Raw genomic sequence first — 19,317 nt, 5'->3', positions numbered from 1 at the left:
TCAAAGTGGAAGAAGCAGAGCCAACTGCACATGTGTGGGATTTCGATTCCGAAGATAATGTCTGTTCCTGACAAGTAAAGAGGCCGGACAAAAGAAGCAAGGGGCGTGCTGAAAATACACAAAAGTGGGACTGTAGGGGATGACGAGGCTGTGCTCTGAGCACAAAGGGAACGTACCCTGCGCTCTCTCAGCTTCATTTGTGTAAACAGGGATAGAACGTGAAAACGGCAGTAAGGACAATGGAAATAAAGCTAGGAGATAAATACCCTTTATAAAAGCTATTCCTATGATACAATCCCTTTAATAACGCCTTGCCAGGTTCTCATGTCCAGATTCTGTAATCCACATGTACAGCAGCTGTGATAGTATAAGGTTATATTCACATGGAGTGATCTGGTGCTGAATTTGAGGTAGATTCTGCCGGGCGTGTGTGGATTTGGTGAAGCAGAAAAATTTAGCTTCAAATTCCTCAAATCCTAAATACAAGTTACAACTATTCAATAGTATATGATGTGGAATCGCTCGGCTTGTGTTACAGTATCCGTATTGCTGCCGCAGTATATAATCTGTGTCGCAATACAGCTGCCCTCATCCAGGGAATGCTCCCAAGGTCCAGGGGTATATATGCTGTATATAGTGCATTTATAGGAGACTTATATGATAAGTTATCGGCTGCTCCATGCCAGAGCATCATCATTTGAAAGCCGCCATTGCATAAGGTTAACCAGAGGTAGCAGCTGCAAAACACCCGGGCGCATATAGTGAACAATCAATTTCTGATACTCTGATGTCAGCTGACATGGCCGTGCGGTTTTCAGCGATGTCCTGGCCACATCACGACCATGTCTCCAACAAAATGTTTCATCGGCTGGCCCAGTAGTAAGACCGATGGTGTCACTTAATACACTGGATACTAGGACTAGGGATGGGGGTGTGATAAGGAGCCCCCCAAGATGAACTCTTACACCCCGGGCTCATGCATATTTAGATACTTCCCTGCAGAGATCTAGAGAACTACTCCAAGGATCAGGAATGAAGGGGTCAGTGTCACGCAGGTGATAAGATGGCAGGGAGCGCCCTTCCTTCTCTCCGTTCTACTTTTCCTTAAGATCCATCCTCAACCTGAAAAACTGGAGGAAAATCTGACAAGTGATAAAAACCTGTGATGTCATCAGTAATGCTGGGGCTGAGTTATGGGGGCTCCTGGGGGATGGGCCGCCCTTCATGGGGGCTCCTTAAGGATCTTTAATATTGATATCGGACGGCTCTTAGTTTATCCTGACAAGCACCTCCCTGTTCCTCTGCTGGCTCAGCGCTCACAGTCAGGGATGTGGCCGATGCTTCATCATTGCCGCTTTCTCACAGTCAGCATCTTAAGTCGGTGACTCAGCTCCGACCCTCCAAATGACGTACTGCAAGTGCCAGAGAGCCCGATGCATCATCAGAGCCCAAGATCATTACATATAGGATTCATTATATGAACCGTCATCCAGTGCTTTTAGAATGCAATTACATTACTGCTCAGTGATGCCGGTAAGAGGGGGCGGGGCTGTGACAACCTCTCGGATGTGATATACAGGTGGTTGTCAGTAGTAATAGATGAATAGCTGTAGTATACGGTGTGTGGATATTGTGTTTGATCACGTCATTATATCAGTGATGTCAGCAACAGGGGGCGGGGCTCAGACATTACGTCTACAGGCTGGTTGTCACTGCGGTGTTATGATAGATAAGATTAGAAGTGCATTAGATTGCTCGCCCCATTATTTGGATCCTGGTGCTGTGACCCTTTCGGATCACTGTGGGCTGTATAGTAAGGAGTGGGGGACATCTGGATGGCAGGGGCCGGGGCCCAGGATTAGAGATTTCTAGAAAACACTTTGTATCTTGTAGAGAGAAAATATAATTTTTGTTTACCTAATATTAAAATAAACATCAGAATATATAAAATGGCGGCGCTGCGGCCAATACGAGATATGGTCTAGTAGATGATGAGGATAGTAGTGGTATGTGTAGCACCAGTGGGGGAGGGGGTCACATCAGCACACTCAGTTACAGCCTATGGTGCTCTGATTCTGTGCGGAGCCGCCATACATCTGTAAGCCACGGAAAGGGACTTTGGTCTTGTTCGGGATCTTGCTGATGATTCTTGCGGCCGTAGTTTACCGTCTCTCGGCACAGATGAGGTAAGGGTAAGGCTGCAGCGTCATGCCCAGCTTCGGCTTTAGATTTGGTACAAAGCCGTGTGGAAAATGGAGGTGGAATCGATGGAGAAGAGCTGTGAAGAAGAGGAAGAACTCCATGCGGGCGAGGTGCTCCCCGAGACATTGTCTTCTCCCTGCCAAGTACAAAATGACATCAAATCAGTGATCACATTACAAAGTCTCCACCACAACCCACACCGGTGTCCAGGCAATGATACTAGTGGCTGCACCACAGAAGTCAGGACAGGTGGCCACTGGTCTGCAAGTGTGCAAGAGACAGGGCCGATGGCCACCGGTCTGCAACTGCGCAAGAGACAGGGCCAATGGCCACCGAGCTGCAAGTGCGCAAGAGACAGGGCCAATGGCCACCGAGCTGCAAGTGCGCAAGAGACAGGGCCGATGGCCACCAGTCTACAAGTTAGCAAGAGACAGGGCCAATGGCCACCGAGCTGCAAGTGCACAAGAGACAGGGCCGATGACCACCAGTCTACAAGTGCGCAAGAGACAGGGCCGATGACCACCAGTCTGCAAGTTAGCAAGAGACAGGGCAGATGGCCACCGAGCTGCAAGTGCGCAAGAGACAGGGCGGATGGCCACCAGTCTGCAAGTGCGCAAGAGACAGGGCCGATGGCCACCAGTTTGCGTGTGCAAGAGTCAGAGCCGATGGCCACCAGTCTGCAAATGCACAAGAGACAGGGCCGATGGCCACCAGTCTGCAAATGCGCAAGAGACAAGGCGGATGTCCATCAGTCTGCAAGTGGGCAAGAGACAAGGCGGATGGCCACCAGTCTTGGCTCAGCCTCCCTGCTATAAGAGCGATACCAGAACCTGGAGCGATCAGTAGCCTACTGGACACAATGTATTCAGCATTAACTTTTTTTTATTTTTTTCTGGACCCGGCCATCATGGATACTAAAAGTAAAGAGACTGTCTAATGACGGATAATTTCCTTACCTGTCCCAGGTTATTGAAGCTGATGGACCCAGACACACCACAACCCCCGAGTCCTGTGATCCAGAGCAGCCTCCCTTCTCCCAGGGGGCAGAGCGACTCTGGAGGCTGAAGGCCAATACAGATCACATGATCCGGGGGTCTAGTGGTCTAGGGCAGTGGGCATTAACCTCCTTCCCCTGCCTTAACCACAAGGGTTGCAGCCATTAACCCCATCCCTGCCCACAAGGGTTGCCAACAATAACTTCCCCCTATATAGTTCTGGTATTTGGCTCTAGACTACAATATTGATTCGCCTCGGCCAGTCACAAGTATGGAGCACAACTGCAGACTCCTGACCACAGCCATTATCCAATCCCGTGGCTTCCCTCTCTGCGACCCTACCGCCCGGACGCCCGCTCACCGCTGACACCCGACATTTTATAATGAAAACTAACTACAGACTTGATCCGATAAACGTCAACCACAAAAAAAAAAAAAAAACCCTGCGCTCACCCTGGCCACCGGCCCAGCAAAATGTCAAAGCTTTTAAACTAAAACATTATAGCCAGAGCTTCGGAGCCGTATCGTAAACCATCGCCCTCATCATCCCGCAGGTCGTCGCCTCACCTAAGGAGAACGGCACAAAGGCCTCCTTCCTGGTGAACTGCCCGCTGCTGTCCAGGAAGCGCTCCGGATAGAAGATTTCTGGATCGGTCCAGTATTTCTCGTCGTAGTGGACAGAGTAGAGGTTGGTGATGACCGTGGTGCCTTCTGGGATCGAATATCCTCGCACAACCGTGTCTCTGGAAGTGGCGTGAAATATCCCCAAGGGGGCGATATTGCAGAACCTGAGGACCTCGTGCAGCACGGCCTCCGTGTAGGGCATGTAGGAGCGAACCTCCAAGGTTGGGATCTGATTTGGTCCGACCACAAGGTCAATTTCCTTCTGAACCTGGACTGACGGGAAAGAAAAAACAAACCAAAGATGCATTTAGAAGTCAAACTCATCTCGGGCTACTGCTCTGTCCATCCCCCATGCTCTACACTACAGCTCTGCTCTGCAAGAGTACTTGAAAGTCCAGCTCCGGTCTCAGAGAACTGGCTGCAACCAGAGAAAACCAGCTCTATGGTTAATACATAACCAAATATCAGCTCTCAGCTCCCTCAGTCCCCTGGGGTGGGGTCCCATCAGATGGAAGCTGTTCACAACAGGGGGCGGTATCTAATGGGGGCTCCACTATCCAATAATAAGCCTCACCTTGTATATTGGGATACAGCGCCATGAAGAGGACCGCCCACCTCAGCGCGTTGGTCGTGGTCTCGGTCCCGGCGATGATCAGCTCCCCCACGGAGAATATAAGGTTTTCCGTGGAGTAGGTGTGACCAGGATTGGCGTCTTTCCGCTCCATCTCATCCAGATACGCATCTATGAAATGTCGCGGTGACTGCGGTGTGCGGTTTTCTGAAAAGCGCTGGATAATCTGTAAGAGGAAATCATAGACCTCGGCGGCGTTCCTGAAGAGCTGCTGGTGCCCCCCGAAGGGCAGGACCCCGATGATGGGGAAGGCGTTGTACAGGAAGACCCAGGCACTGGTCGCCAGCTCTATGTTCTGGCTGAAGATCTCAATCATGTGAAGGAACTCGTCGTCGTCATAGCTGAAGCGTTCGCCGAATAGGATGAGATTGGAGATGTTGGACACAGCAATGGTCGTCAGGTGTTTGGGGTCGAAGGGTTTACCCTTGTAGGTGTCCACCGCCTCCAGGAAGAAGGACGATTCCTCCCAAATACGGCTCTCAAATGACCTCTGAGAGGAACCAAAAGTCCGGAAACAGCTCATGGCCAGCTTCCGGTGATCGGTCCAGCAGCGGCCGTACTTGGCGTTGAGAAGACCTGGCAACAAAACGGAAAATGTATAACCAACGTATAGTCAGGAAGATTACCCAGAATTCATCACTGAGCCCTGTGGAAGAACAGCCGAGTCTCATGGATCAGTGGAGGCAATCCTCCGCGAGCTACACAGCAGCAGCAGCCATCTATCCCCTGCTCTGATGGTTTGGTGCAATGTATCAGCGCAAGTCTCGTGTCACACAGCATAGTCTAGACTGGGAACGTATAAGCCTCACTTACATGCATGCCACCTCACTTACATGGGACTGCATGCCATCTCACTTACATGGGACTGCACGCCACCTCACTTACATGGGACTGCACGCCACCTCACTTACATGGGACTGCACGCCACCTCACTTACATGGGACTGCATGCCATCTCACTTACATGGGACTGCACGCCACCTCACTGACATGGGACTGCACGCCACCTCACTTACATGGGACTGCGCGCCATCTCACTGACATGGGACTGCACGCCACCTCACTTACATGGGACTGCACATCAGCTCATTTACATGGGACTGCCAGATCACCTCTTACCTCCCATTTTAGTCAGCTTTAGAAACAGCGGCAGCGACGGGCGGTCAGCAAAGACATCGCTCTGGTGGAGCAGGCATTCCTTCACCGCATCGTAGCCATTCAGCACCACAGCCGAGATTCCACCGAGGTCCAGACTGAAGATCTGAGGGGAAGAGACATGAAAAACATCATGGAGTAGAAGAGAGCCGCTCAGGATATGGAGAGTGCACAGACCTAGAAAATCAGGAGGAACTGATACAGGATAAGAGCAACGGACATTAAAGGGCACCTGTCAGGACACTACACCATCCACAGCTCCATCAGTGGCCGCATGTAAAACAATAAACCTTTATACTTACCTGGATATACCGCACGTCTCATCAGACTCCTCTGGAGGTCCCGGTGTCTGCGCAGGTCTTCAGTGAGTGCAGAGGACGTACACCCCGGCATCAGTGCCCAACTGTCTGAGGTGCGGGGTATGTGCACTGATGCCGAGGTGTGCTGCTCTGTACTCAGCGAGGAACTGCATCAGGGCAAGGAGTATGAAAGCAACTTTATAACAGGGCGATCTGAGACACGAATCCCCCAATCCATAAGAGCCTGTGTGTCCCAAATAGCCCTGACAGATTCCCTGTAACAGACTGATGCAGATGGCGCCCCCTCTGTCTGCTTTCACCCCCATGGAACCGCCATCTGTGTCTGTCATACTACTACTGATGTCCGTCATGAGGGGGCGCCATCAGTGTGGGTCACATTACCGTACAGTAATGTAGTGTGAACATGACCTAACTTTTCATCATCATCACAATAACATTTGGCTCTCCGTACATGTCTGAAACTGGACAATCCCTTTAAATATTTTATATGGAAGCCGGAGATGGGATCTTTATATCCAACTCAGACTCCAGCCAAGACCTGTCCCAACTCCGACCGTACAGCCGTGCCCACATCTACATCTATGGAGACTCCAACGCAGAACTTAGCCTACACTGTATATAAGGTACAGCCCCCCCCCCCCCCAATCTATATTCACTGTACATAAGGAACAGCCCCCTCATCTATATACACCCTATTTAAGATACAGACCCTCTCCCCATGTACACAGTATATATGTCCCTGCCCCCTATATACACAGTGTGGCCCCCCATGTACACAGTATATAGTCCCCTGTATACAGTGTGGCCCCCCCCCATGTACACAGTATATATGTCCCTGCCCCCTATATACACAGTGTGGCCCCCCATGTACACAGTATATAGTCCCCTATATACACAGTGTGGCCCCCCATGTACACAGTATATAGTCCCCTGTATACAGTGTGGCCCCCCATGTACACAGTATATATGTCCCTGCCCCCTATATACACAGTGTGGCCCCCCATGTACACAGTATATAGTCCCCTATATACACAGTGTGGCCCCCCATGTACACAGTATATAGTCCCCTATATACACAGTGTGGCCCCCCATGTACACAGTATATAGTCCCCTATATACACAGTGTGGCCCCCCCTGTACACAGTATATAGTCCCCTGTATACACAGTGTGGCCCCCCCTGTACACAGTATATAGTCCCCTATATACACAGTGTGGCCCCCCATGTACACAGTATATAGTCCCCTGTATACAGTGTGGCCCCCCCATGTACACAGTATATAGTCCCCTGTATACACAGTGTGGCCCCCCATGTACACAGTATATAGTCCCCTGTATACAGTGTGGCCCCCCATGTACACAGTATATAAGTTCCCTATATACACAGTGTGGCCCCCCCATGTACACAGTATATAGTGCCCTGTATACAGTGTGGCCCCCCATGTACACACTATATAGTCCCCTATATACGCAGTGTGGCCCCCCATGTACACACTATATAGTCCCCTATATACACAGTGTGGCCCCCCATGTACACAGTATATAGTCCCCTATATACGCAGTGTGGCCCCCCATGTACACACTATATAGTCCCCTATATACACAGTGTGGCCCCCCATGTACACACTATATAGTCCCCTATATACACAGTGTGGCCCCCCATGTACACACTATATAGTCCCCTATATACACAGTGTGGCCCCCCATGTACACACTATATAGTCCCCTATATACACAGTGTGGCCCCCCATGTACACACTATATAGTCCCCTATATACGCAGTGTGGCCCCCCCTGTACACAGTATATAGTCCCCTATATACACAGTGTGGCCCCCCATGTACACAGTATATAGTCCCCTATATACACAGTGTGGCCCCCCATGTACACACTATATAGTCCCCTATATACGCAGTGTGGCCCCCCCTGTACACAGTATATAGTCCCCTGTATACACAGTGTGGCCCCCCCTGTACACAGTATATAGTCCCCTATATACACAGTGTGGCCCCCCATGTACACAGTATATAGTCCCCTATATACACAGTGTGGCCCCCCATGTACACAGTATATAGTCCCCTGTATACACAGTGTGGCCCCCCATGTACACAGTATATAGTCCCCTATATACACAGTGTGGCCCCCCATGTACACAGTATATAAGTCCCCTGTATACACAGTGTGGCCCCCCATGTACACAGTATATAAGTCCCCTGTATACACAGTGTGGCCCCCCAGTATATAAGTCCCCCCCCCTCCTCTACCTGTCCGTGCAGTTTGCTTTGCCTCCTCATGTAGACGTGCGGGTCCCGGGCCAGCGCCAGGATGTTCCCGATCAGCGGCAGCCCGGGGGGTCCGGGGGGGAAGCCCGGGGGTCTCCTTTGCCTCAAGACGTGTCTGATGAGGAGGATGAGGAGCAGCAGCGCGGCCAGGCCGGTGAGGAGCCCCCATAGCGCGGCCGAGGAGCCCAACACCGACATCGCACCCCGGAGCCCCGACTAACCCCGACCTGGCTCCCCACAGCACACGTGGGCTCCGCCCCTCCTCCGGAACACCATTGGCTGAACGCTCGCAGTTCTGTATTCCGATTGGAGGATGGACTGTGTGTGACTGACACCGATGTGACGTCACTGCCCCGCCCATCCGGCTACCGCGGAATTTGTGTACATGTGTTCAGTGTGTACAGGAGGCTACAACACATACTAGAGTCTGCGACTACTGACCTGATAGCCATAGACTGTACCAGGCTGACCAACCCGTGACCTCTGACCTCACTGCCAGCTATAGACCGTACCAGACTGACCCCAGCACCCTGTGACCTCTGACCTTACTGCCAGCTATAGACCGTACCAGACTGACCACCCTCAACACCCTGTGACCTCTGACCTCACTGCCAGCTATAGACTGTACCAGGCTGACCATCCCCAGCACCCCGTGACCTCTGACCTTACTGCCAGCCATAGACTATACCAGGCTGACCACCTCCAACACCCTGTGACCTCTGACCTCACTGCCAGCTATAGACTGTACCAGGCTGACCATCCCCAGCACCCTGTGACCTCGGACCTCACTGCCAGCTATAGACTATACCAGGCTGACCATCCCCAGCACCCCGTGACCTCTGACCTTACTGCCAGCCATAGACTATACCAGGCTGACCACCTCCAACACCCTGTGACCTCTGACCTCACTGCCAGTCACTGACCAGACTGACCAGGCTAGTTCATCCATGTGTGATCTGTCGGGGTGCAGTTTTCGGGTGCCAGAGGTTGCAGGTGAATGGGGATCGCAGGCAGAACCACTTCTATACAAGTACTAGGGGCGGTGCCGGAGTTCCCCAGAATTACTACTATGCAGTGGATGGAGCTGCCGGTACAGCTCATAAGAGCGGGGTCTGGGTGTTGGACCCCCCCACAGATCACATAATAAAGACCCACCCTGTGTATTGTTTATCGCTCGATTTTGGGCCGGAAAGTTAATAATTCCTATTAAAGCAAATTCCTGATAGACAGCAAGTAAATAATCTACTGACACTCCTATACGCCGCTCTGGTTCACAGAGTCTGAAGAAACCCTGATGTAGTCAGCAGAGACTTCTGCCAGCTAGGATGGACTTCATGGCTGGGGACCCTGGAGGCAACCCAGAACTAAGCTAAGGACCAGTAACCCTATTGTGGGAAAAAGAGTAAGCCAAGGTCAAAAACCAGGAGGGTCCGGAATAACCAGAACAAAAGCAGCAGAATATCAGAAGTCCGGGCCATGGTCAGGCCAGATCAGCAATTGAGGGGTTAACCAGAAGGACGAGCCAAAATCAGGGAATAGATAGAAAACAGGGAAAGTTCTGAGAACACAGAGCCTAGAAAACTGATGTAATCACAGGCACCCGCCTCAGCCCTGGATCGGGTGCTGAAAACTGGCTCAGACCTCTGAACAGGCCCAGACAGAGTTTTACTAGTAGATATGGCAACCTTAATGCAACACAAATAATACATAGGGGGCGCTAACCTATCTTGGGAAGGGACACTGCATATGACCATCTACAGTCACCCACCTAAGGTTGCTAAATGAAGAGGTTAGTCTTCACCTTGCTGCACGCTGATCATCCCGCTGCCTACTGCCGGACTGTGACCTCTGACCATCCCCCTACAGCAGACTTTGACCTCTGACCACCCCCCTACAGCAGACTTTGACCTGTGACCATCCTCATCTCCTACAAACAGTGACCTCTCTCCATCCCCCTAGATGACCTTTGCCCATCCACATCCCCCTAGAGCAGACTTTTACCTCTGACCAACTCCACCCCCTTACAGCAGACTCTGACCTCTGACCAACCCCCTATAGCAGACTGTGACATCCGTCTCACCAACCTCATAATACATAGGGGCGCTAACCTGTTTTGGGAAGGGACATTGTATAAGACTACGGGAGACTCTGAAGAAGATGTGATTGCAGCTTTATAAGCGGAGACACAAAACATCCTACAAACTAGAAGAGGAATCTCCTCCATTGCTCACATCTCTGAAAGGGAAGTTGCTGTAACTGATCGTTCCGATGACATCCGATGACATCATCAGCGTCATTAACAGTGTAACATGCCACGTCCCGTGGATTCCTGGCATCACATGATGAATTCTCTCAGAAGAGGAACAAGCCTTACATACCGCTCAGTTAGCAAATGACAGATATTTGACTTCCAAGAAACAGATAATGACATCAGGCGGTGCCCAGGGGCGGAACAGCGAGCGGCACCATCAGTGGCGTCACACTCCAACTGAAAACCGGGAACAGGCAATTTGTACACCAAACAGTGACCCTGAAATATATCACTATATAAAACATGTGATATAAGAGAAGAATATCCCCAAACTATGACATATAGTAGTTAGTAGATAGTACATAGGAGTAGTATTATAGTAGTTATATTCTTGTACATAGGGAGCAGTATTATAGTAGTTATATTCTTGTACATAGGAGCAGTATTATAGTAGTTATATTCTTGTACATAGGAGCAGTATTATAGTAGTTATATTCTTGTACATAGGAGTAGTATTATAGTAGTTATATTCTTGTACATAGGAGTAGTATTATAGTAGTTATATTCTTGTACATAGCAGTAGTATCATAGTAGTTATATTCTTGTACATAGGAGCAGTATTATAGTAGTTATATTCTTGTACATAGGAGTAGTATTATAGTAGTTATATTCTTGTACATAGGAGTAGTATTATAGTAGTTATATTCTTGTACATAGGAGTAGTATTATAGTAGTTATATTCTTGTACATAGCAGTAGTATCATAGTAGTTATATTCTTGTACATAGGAGCAGTATTATAGTAGTTATATTCTTGTACATAGGAGTAGTATTATAGTAGTTATATTCTTGTACATAGGAGTAGTATTATAGTAGTTATATTCTTGTACATAGGAGTAGTATTATAGTAGTTATATTCTTGTACATAGGGAGCAGTATTATAGTAGTTATATTCTTGTACATAGGAGCAGTATTATAGTAGTTATATTCTTGTACATAGGAGTAGTATTATAGTAGTTATATTCTTGTACATAGGAGTAGTATTATAGTAGTTATATTCTTGTACATAGGAGTAGTATTATAGTAGTTATATTCTTGTACATAGGGAGCAGTATTATAGTAGTTATATTCTTGTACATAGGAGCAGTATTATAGTAGTTATATTCTTGTACATAGGAGCAGTATTATAGTAGTTATATTCTTGTACATAGGAGTAGCATTATAGTAGTTATATTCTTGTACATAGCAGTAGTATCATAGTAGTTATATTCTTGTACATAGGAGCAGTATTATAGTAGTTATATTCTTGTACATAGGAGTAGTATTATAGTAGTTATATTCTTGTACATAGGAGTAGTATTATAGTAGTTATATTCTTGTACATAGGGAGCAGTATTATAGTAGTTATATTCTTGTACATAGGAGCAGTATTATAGTAGTTATATTCTTGTACATAGGAGCAGTATTATAGTAGTTATATTCTTGTACATAGGAGTAGTATTATAGTAGTTATATTCTTGTACATAGGAGTAGTATTATAGTAGTTATATTCTTGTACATAGGAGTAGTATTATAGTAGTTATATTCTTGTACATAGGAGTAGTATTATAGTAGTTATATTCTTGTACATAGCAGTAGTATCATAGTAGTTATATTCTTGTACATAGGAGCAGTATTATAGTAGTTATATTATTGTACATAGGAGTAGTATTATAGTAGTTATATTCTTGTACATAGCAGTAGTATCATAGTAGTTATATTCTTGTACATAGGAGCAGTATTATAGTAGTTATATTCTTGTACATAGGAGTAGTATTATAGTAGTTATATTCTTGTACATAGGAGTAGTATTATAGTAGTTATATTCTTGTACATAGGGAGCAGTATTATAGTAGTTATATTCTTGTACATAGGAGCAGTATTATAGTAGTTATATTCTTGTACATAGGAGCAGTATTATAGTAGTTATATTCTTGTACATAGGAGTAGTATTATAGTAGTTATATTCTTGTACATAGGAGTAGTATTATAGTAGCTATATTCTTGTACATAGGAGTAGTATTATAGTAGTTATATTCTTGTACATAGGAGTAGTATTATAGTAGTTATATTCTTGTACATAGGAGCAGTATTATAGTAGTTATATTCTTGTACAAAGGAGTAGTATTATAGTAGTTATAGTCTTGTATATAGGAGCAGTATTATAGTAGTTATACTCTTGTACATAGTAGTATTATAGTAGTTATATTCTTGTATATAGGAGTAGTATTATAGTAGTTATATTCTTGTACATAGGAGCAGTATTATAGTAGTTATATTCTTGTACATAGGGGGTAGTATTATAGTAGTTATATTCTTGTACATAGGAGTAGTATTATAGTAGTTATATTCTTGTACATAGGGGGTAGTATTATAGTAGTTATATTCTTGTATATAGGAGGTACTATTATAGTAGTTATATTCTTGTACATAGGAGTAGTATTATAGTAGTTATATTCTTGTACATAGGAGTAGTATTATAGTAGTTATATTCTTGTACATAGGAGGTAGTATTATAGTAGTTATATTCTTGTATATAGGAGGTACTATTATAGTAGTTATATTCTTGTACATAGGAGTAGTATTATAGTAGTTATATTCTTGTACATAGGAGTAGTATTATAGTAGTTATATTCTTGTACATAGGAGTAGTATTATAGTAGTTATATTCTTGTACATAGGAGTAGTATTATAGTAGTTATATTCTTGTACATAGGGGGTAGTATTATAGTAGTTATATTCTTGTACATAGGAGTAGTATTATAGTAGTTATATTCTTGTACATAGGAGTAGTATTATAGTAGTTATATTCTTGTACATAGGAGCAGTATTATAGTAGTTATATTCTTGTACATAGGGGGCAGTATTATAGTAGTTATATTATTGTACATAGGAGTAGTATTATAGTAGTTATATTCTTGTACATAGGGGGCAGTATTATAGTAGTTATATTATTGTACATAGGAGTAGTATTATAGTAGTTATATTCTTGTACATAGGAGTAGTATCATAGTAGTTATATTCTTGTACATAGGAGCAGTATTATAGTAGTTATATTCTTGTATATAGGAGCAGTATTATAGTAGTTATATTCTTGTATATAGGAGGTAGTATTATAGTAGTTATATTCTTGTACATAGGCGTAGTATTATAGTAGTTATATTCTTGTACATAGGGGGCAGTATTATAGTAGTTATATTATTGTACATAGGAGTAGTATTATAGTAGTTATATTCTTGTACATAGCAGTAGTATCATAGTAGTTATATTCTTGTACATAGGAGCAGTATTATAGTAGTTATATTCTTGTATATAGGAGCAGTATTATAGTAGTTATATTCTTGTACATAGGAGTAGTATTATAGTAGTTATATTATTGTACATAGGAGTAGTATTATAGTAGTTATATTCTTGTACATAGGAGCAGTATTATAGTAGTTATATTCTTGTACATAGGAGTAGTATTATAGTAGTTATATTCTTGTACATATGAGTAGTATTATAGTAGTTATATTCTTGTACATAGGAGTAGTATTATAGTAGTTATATTCTTGTACATAGGAGTAGTATTATAGTAGTTATATTCTTGTACATAGGGGGTAGTATTATAGTAGTTATATTCTTGTACATAGGAGTAGTATTATAGTAGTTATATTCTTGTACATAGGGGGTAGTATTATAGTAGTTATATTCTTGTACATAGGGGGTAGTATTATAGTAGTTATATTCTTGTACATAGGAGTAGTATTATAGTAGTTATATTCTTGTATATAGGAGGTAGTATTATAGTAGTTATATTCTTGTACATAGGGGGTAGTATTATAGTAGTTATATTCTTGTACATAGGAGTAGTATTATAGTAGTTATATTCTTGTATATAGGAGGTAGTATTATAGTAGTTATATTCTTGTACATAGGGGGCAGTATTATAGTAGTTATATTCTTGTACATAGGAGTAGCATTATAGTAGTTATATTCTTGTACATAGGGGGTAGTATTATAGTAGTTATATTCTTGTACATAGGAGCAGTATTATAGTAGTTATATTCTTGTACATAGGGGGCAGTATTATAGTAGTTATATTCTTGTACATAGGAGTAGTATTATAGTAGTTATATTCTTGTACATAGGAGTAGTATTATAGTAGTTATATTCTTGTACATAGGAGTAGTATTATAGTAGTTATATTCTTGTACATAGGGGGCAGTATTATAGTAGTTATATTCTTGTACATAGGAGTAGTATTATAGTAGTTATATTCTTGTACATAGGAGTAGTATTATAGTAGTTATATTCTTGTACATAGGAGTAGTATTATAGTAGTTATATTCTTGTACATAGGGGGCAGTATTATAGTAGTTATATTCTTGTACATAGGAGCAGTATTATAGTAGTTATATTCTTGTACATAGGAGCAGTATTATAGTAGTTATATTCTTGTACATAGGAGCAGTATTATAGTAGTTATATTCTTGTACATAGGAGTAGTATTATAGTAGTTATATTCTTGTACATAGGAGTAGTATTATAGTAGTTATATTCTTGTACATAGGAGCAGTAATATAGTAGTTATATTCTTGTACATAGGAGTAGCATTATAGTAGTTATATTCTTGTACATAGGGGGTAGTATTATAGTAGTTATATTCTTGTACATAGGAGCAGTATTATAGTAGTTATATTCTTGTACATAGGAGCAGTATTATAGTAGTTATATTCTTGTACATAGGGGGCAGTATTATAGTAGTTATATTCTTGTACATAGGAGTAGTATTATAGTAGTTATATTCTTGTACATAGGAGTAGTATTATAGTAGTTATATTCTTGTACATAGGAGTAGTATTATAGTAGTTATATTCTTGTACATAGGGGGCAGTATTATAGTAGTTATATTCTTGTACATAGGAGTAGTATTATAGTAGTTATATTCTTGTACATAGGAGTAGTATTATAGTAGTTATATTCTTGTACATAGGAGCAGTATTATAGTAGTTATATTCTTGTACATAGGGGGCAGTATTATAGTAGTTATATTCTTGTACATAGGGGGCAGTATTATAGTAGTTATATTCTTGTACATAGGAGTAGTATTATAGTAGTTATATTCTTGTACATAGGAGCAGTATTATAGTAGTTATATTCTTGTACATAGGAGTAGTATTATAGTAGTTATATTCTTGTACATAGGGGGCAGTATTATAGTAGTTATATTCTTGTACATAGGAGTAGTATTATAGTAGTTATATTCTTGTACATAGGGGGCAGTTATTATAGTAATATTATTGTATTTGGTGTACAGTATGACAGTAGTTATTTCTCTCCACCTCAGATACAGTGTGATATGAAGTCCATGCACGCGCTTCTGTTCCACTACTCCAGATAAAGTATATTGTACCACTAATACAATCCAGGAAGAGCAGGTTAATGATTCTCCCCATTGAGTGGAATGAACCCAGTGACCTCCGCACTCCAGGACTTGGCAGCTTCCTCGCTTTGGGATTTCCTAAGGTTTTATAGTTTATTGTTTTCTGAGAACTTCGGTGTCTATAATCAGAAGAGTCACCAAAAACAAATTATCTACATGAAAGCAAGATATGATAGATCAAAGATATGATAATATATAAGATAGTACATGTATGGGACTAGTCTACTATCCTGGTACTTGTGGGTCTGACTGATCAGGAAATCCAAACTCAATGACCGGCTATCCGGACTGCTTGTCATATTATTATTATTATTATTATTATTATTATATATCTCTGCTGTCCTGTACATTAATAATACAACTATGGCAGTTTAGATGGTGTATAGAGGGTTAATAATAATAATATCCTGGTGTCTTGTGGGTTAATAATAATAATAATAATAATAATAATAATAATAATGACACTACACTATCACTACCAGATTCCTATACTGTGTCTGAAATCTCTAACAGAAAGTTAAATGTGATCAGCCAATTATATATGACAGCCCACCACTACGGCCAATCACAGAAGAGAATCCATCACTACAGCCAATCACAGAGAAGATCCCATCACTACAGCCAATCACAGAGGAGATCCCATCACTACAGCCAATCACAGAGGAGATCCCATCACTACAGCCAATCACAGAGGAGATCCCATCACTACGGCCAATCACAGAGGAGAGCCCACCACTACAACCAATCAGTCCCCTGGGATTCGCCTCCTTTGTTATTATGTTATTTATGGCTGTGATGTCTGGGAGTCCTGAGCGAGGAGGACGATGAGGTTCTTACTCCATCTGATGGGGTTAGTAGTAGTTGACTTTAGCTTTTCCCATAGGAGGAGTCTTTATTTCGTCATCCTGTGTTTTCTTGGGACGTTCCCTCCTCACCATTCCGCTCACGATCCGCTCTATCCAACCAAGAAGGATGTTTCATCGTCCATTTCTACACAGCCCCATGTAAGCTCCAGCACACGATTGGCTGCAGACTGGTAATCAATACTGATCAATGACAGGTCTGTAAAGTAATCCACTAGAGTCATCTCCCCTCCCCCGCCTCTCCGGGAAGAAGCTTTAATGGAGGCAGCCATATCCCAGGGACATTATTATACTCCTGGTCACACAGGACAGTCGGCTGAGTGTGATATTCTGACCGGGCAGTAATACTAAATAATCATTATTCCATATATTCTGCAGCGCTGTACAATAAGAGAAAGCTCAACCAATCAGAGAGAGGGTAGCCTGCTGGCCAGAAGAGCTAACACTCTATAGCAGTGGACTATGGGGGCTAAGCCTGTAGCTGCCGGGCATGCTTGAAGCTGTAGTGCCCCAACCACTGGAGGTCAGAGGCCATGGTCCCGCCACTTCACCCATGCCGATGTCAGGAAGGGTTAATTGATTCTTGTCACCTCTGCCAAATTTTTCAAGATGGTGGAACAGAAAGCCGGATCCATCTGACCAGGCCATGTCTTTCCTCTGTTCGTTGTTACTTGTCCCCTAGGGGGCCCGGCTCACCCACTCCATTCTACTTGAGTGTTGGATGGGGTTGAGGTCAGGGCTCGGTGCAGACAGTCAGGTTCTTCTACTCCTGCCTTCCCCAACTATATCTTTGTGGACCTTGCTTAGTGCACTGGAGCACAGTCACGCTGGAACAGAAAAGAAGCCTTCCTCAAATTGTTCCAACATGTCCAAACTGTCCGCTGGAACTTATAGGGTGAGGCCGACCCCTTATACCAACCCCATATAATACACCTATCACGCAGTGTCCCCTGGTCACTACAGTCATGGAGAGGAGCTCGCTCTGGGTTTTTCTGTTTTGGGCGTTCTCCAGCTTGTCGTGCTCATTGCTCACATTCCAGGGACACAACTAGTCACATACGTAACACACACAAAGTAAATGCCCCCGGGGTCAGTAACAGGTGAACATTTCACTCACGACATAGAAGACGCTTCAGTTGTTCTTTAATTCCTGAGATGTCTCAAAAAGTGACAGTTGCGGTTGTCCCTGATCCTGCCATTGCACACCTCATAGACGTCCCCTTATCATGGGGGTCATGGCGCGGCCCACAAGAGCGGAAGATATTAGAAGTGGCCGATTGTTGCAGTGAAAGGGTCTCCAAGGTTTCTGCAACTTTCTTATAGACTTTGTGATTCCAGCTCTCCCCGTTCTTGATGTCTCTGCCTGGTCCAAACTCAATCTGGAGATCAGGACTCCTGCATTATAGTGATCTATAGTAATCTGTGATGCCAGGGGCCCCTGCCTCGCCACGGCTCCACAGGCTCATACTATATACAGTACGGGACAGGGACCGCAGGGACTCCTGGCATCATAGATCACTAAAGAGTCCAGGTGGGATATCGGGCTGATGTATGGTCCAGGCTTCTTATGACGGATGGAGGTCCCAGCTGTCATACCCCCACCAAATCAGGAATTGGTTCCGATCACATGACCAAGGGGTTGGAACCAGGCTGGAACCCCCCAGGTCCATCATCCAGTATCCACAGATCAGTTAAGGTAATCTTAACTCTCCCAACAACCCCTTTAAGGTCTCAGTGTAAGAAGAATATTTCAATTCACTGACAGCAAACTAAGATAAGACCAAACATTCCCTTTAAGGCGTCCACACCCGCACAGATACTAAAATATTTCATCTTTTTGTCCGGAATTGACGAGAACGTGCAGCAATGTTCCATGCAGAGCATTTGTCCCATCTTTGCAGTATTTGCCCCTCTCTATTGATTAACCCCTGATGTGCTGCTGGCTATTCCACAACCCTGCAGCTGAGCTCTGGGCGGTTGCGTGACAGTATGTCCGGTCTCTGGTCCCATGTAAATTAATGTATAGGAAGCCTGTTTCCTCCGTTTCCTCGCCTGGGCAGGATCCTCCAAAACAGTCCTGGACACAAAATGAGGATGTTCAGAAATCCAGAGCTCGGGGTGACACATGACAGGAGACGCAATCCAATTACATGACTATGGTAATGTCATAAACATATGGACACCACAACGCCCATCATCCTATGGACAACAACAGCAACAAGTGTCACCACCGAGCTCAGTGTAACAACCCGCGCGCTCCGAGGCTCCAAATGGCATCGGCCAATCCACGTGATCTCACCCTCCAATTGGCTGCAGGTTAATCTGATTATTACGATGGCTCAGTGGTTAGCATGGTGGATCTGACATTAGCGCAGTGGCTCAGTGGCTAGCACAGTAGATTAGTTGTTAGCACAGTGGCTCAGTAGGTAGCATGGTGCTTCAGTGGCTAGCATGGTGGCTCAATGGTTAGCACAATGGCTCAGTAGTTAAAATGGTGGCTCAGTGGCTAGCACAGTAGCTTAATGGTGTCTCATTA

The 19,317-nt window shown here is 44.2% G+C and overlaps 1 protein-coding gene across 1 annotated transcript; it reads right to left on the bottom strand.

The window, feature by feature from the left end:
* Nucleotides 1-1,985: 1,985 nt before the first annotated feature.
* Nucleotides 1,986-8,403, bottom strand: CYP2R1 (cytochrome P450 family 2 subfamily R member 1). Its single transcript, XM_075283623.1, has 5 exons — nt 8,188-8,403; nt 5,571-5,712; nt 4,396-5,028; nt 3,765-4,094; nt 1,986-2,338 (listed from the first exon to the last, which is right to left on the bottom strand). The coding sequence occupies exons 1-5, from the start codon at nt 8,401-8,403 to the stop codon at nt 2,163-2,165; spliced, it is 1,497 nt and encodes a 498-aa protein (XP_075139724.1). The 3' UTR covers nt 1,986-2,162.
* Nucleotides 8,404-19,317: the final 10,914 nt, after the last annotated feature.

Source organism: Leptodactylus fuscus, chromosome 7 (assembly GCF_031893055.1).
Source record: "Leptodactylus fuscus isolate aLepFus1 chromosome 7, aLepFus1.hap2, whole genome shotgun sequence".
In the NCBI taxonomy this organism is placed as follows: domain Eukaryota; kingdom Metazoa; phylum Chordata; class Amphibia; order Anura; family Leptodactylidae; genus Leptodactylus; species Leptodactylus fuscus.
The sequence above is the reverse complement of the archived record's forward strand: the minus strand, read 5'-3'. Positions and strand labels throughout refer to the sequence as shown.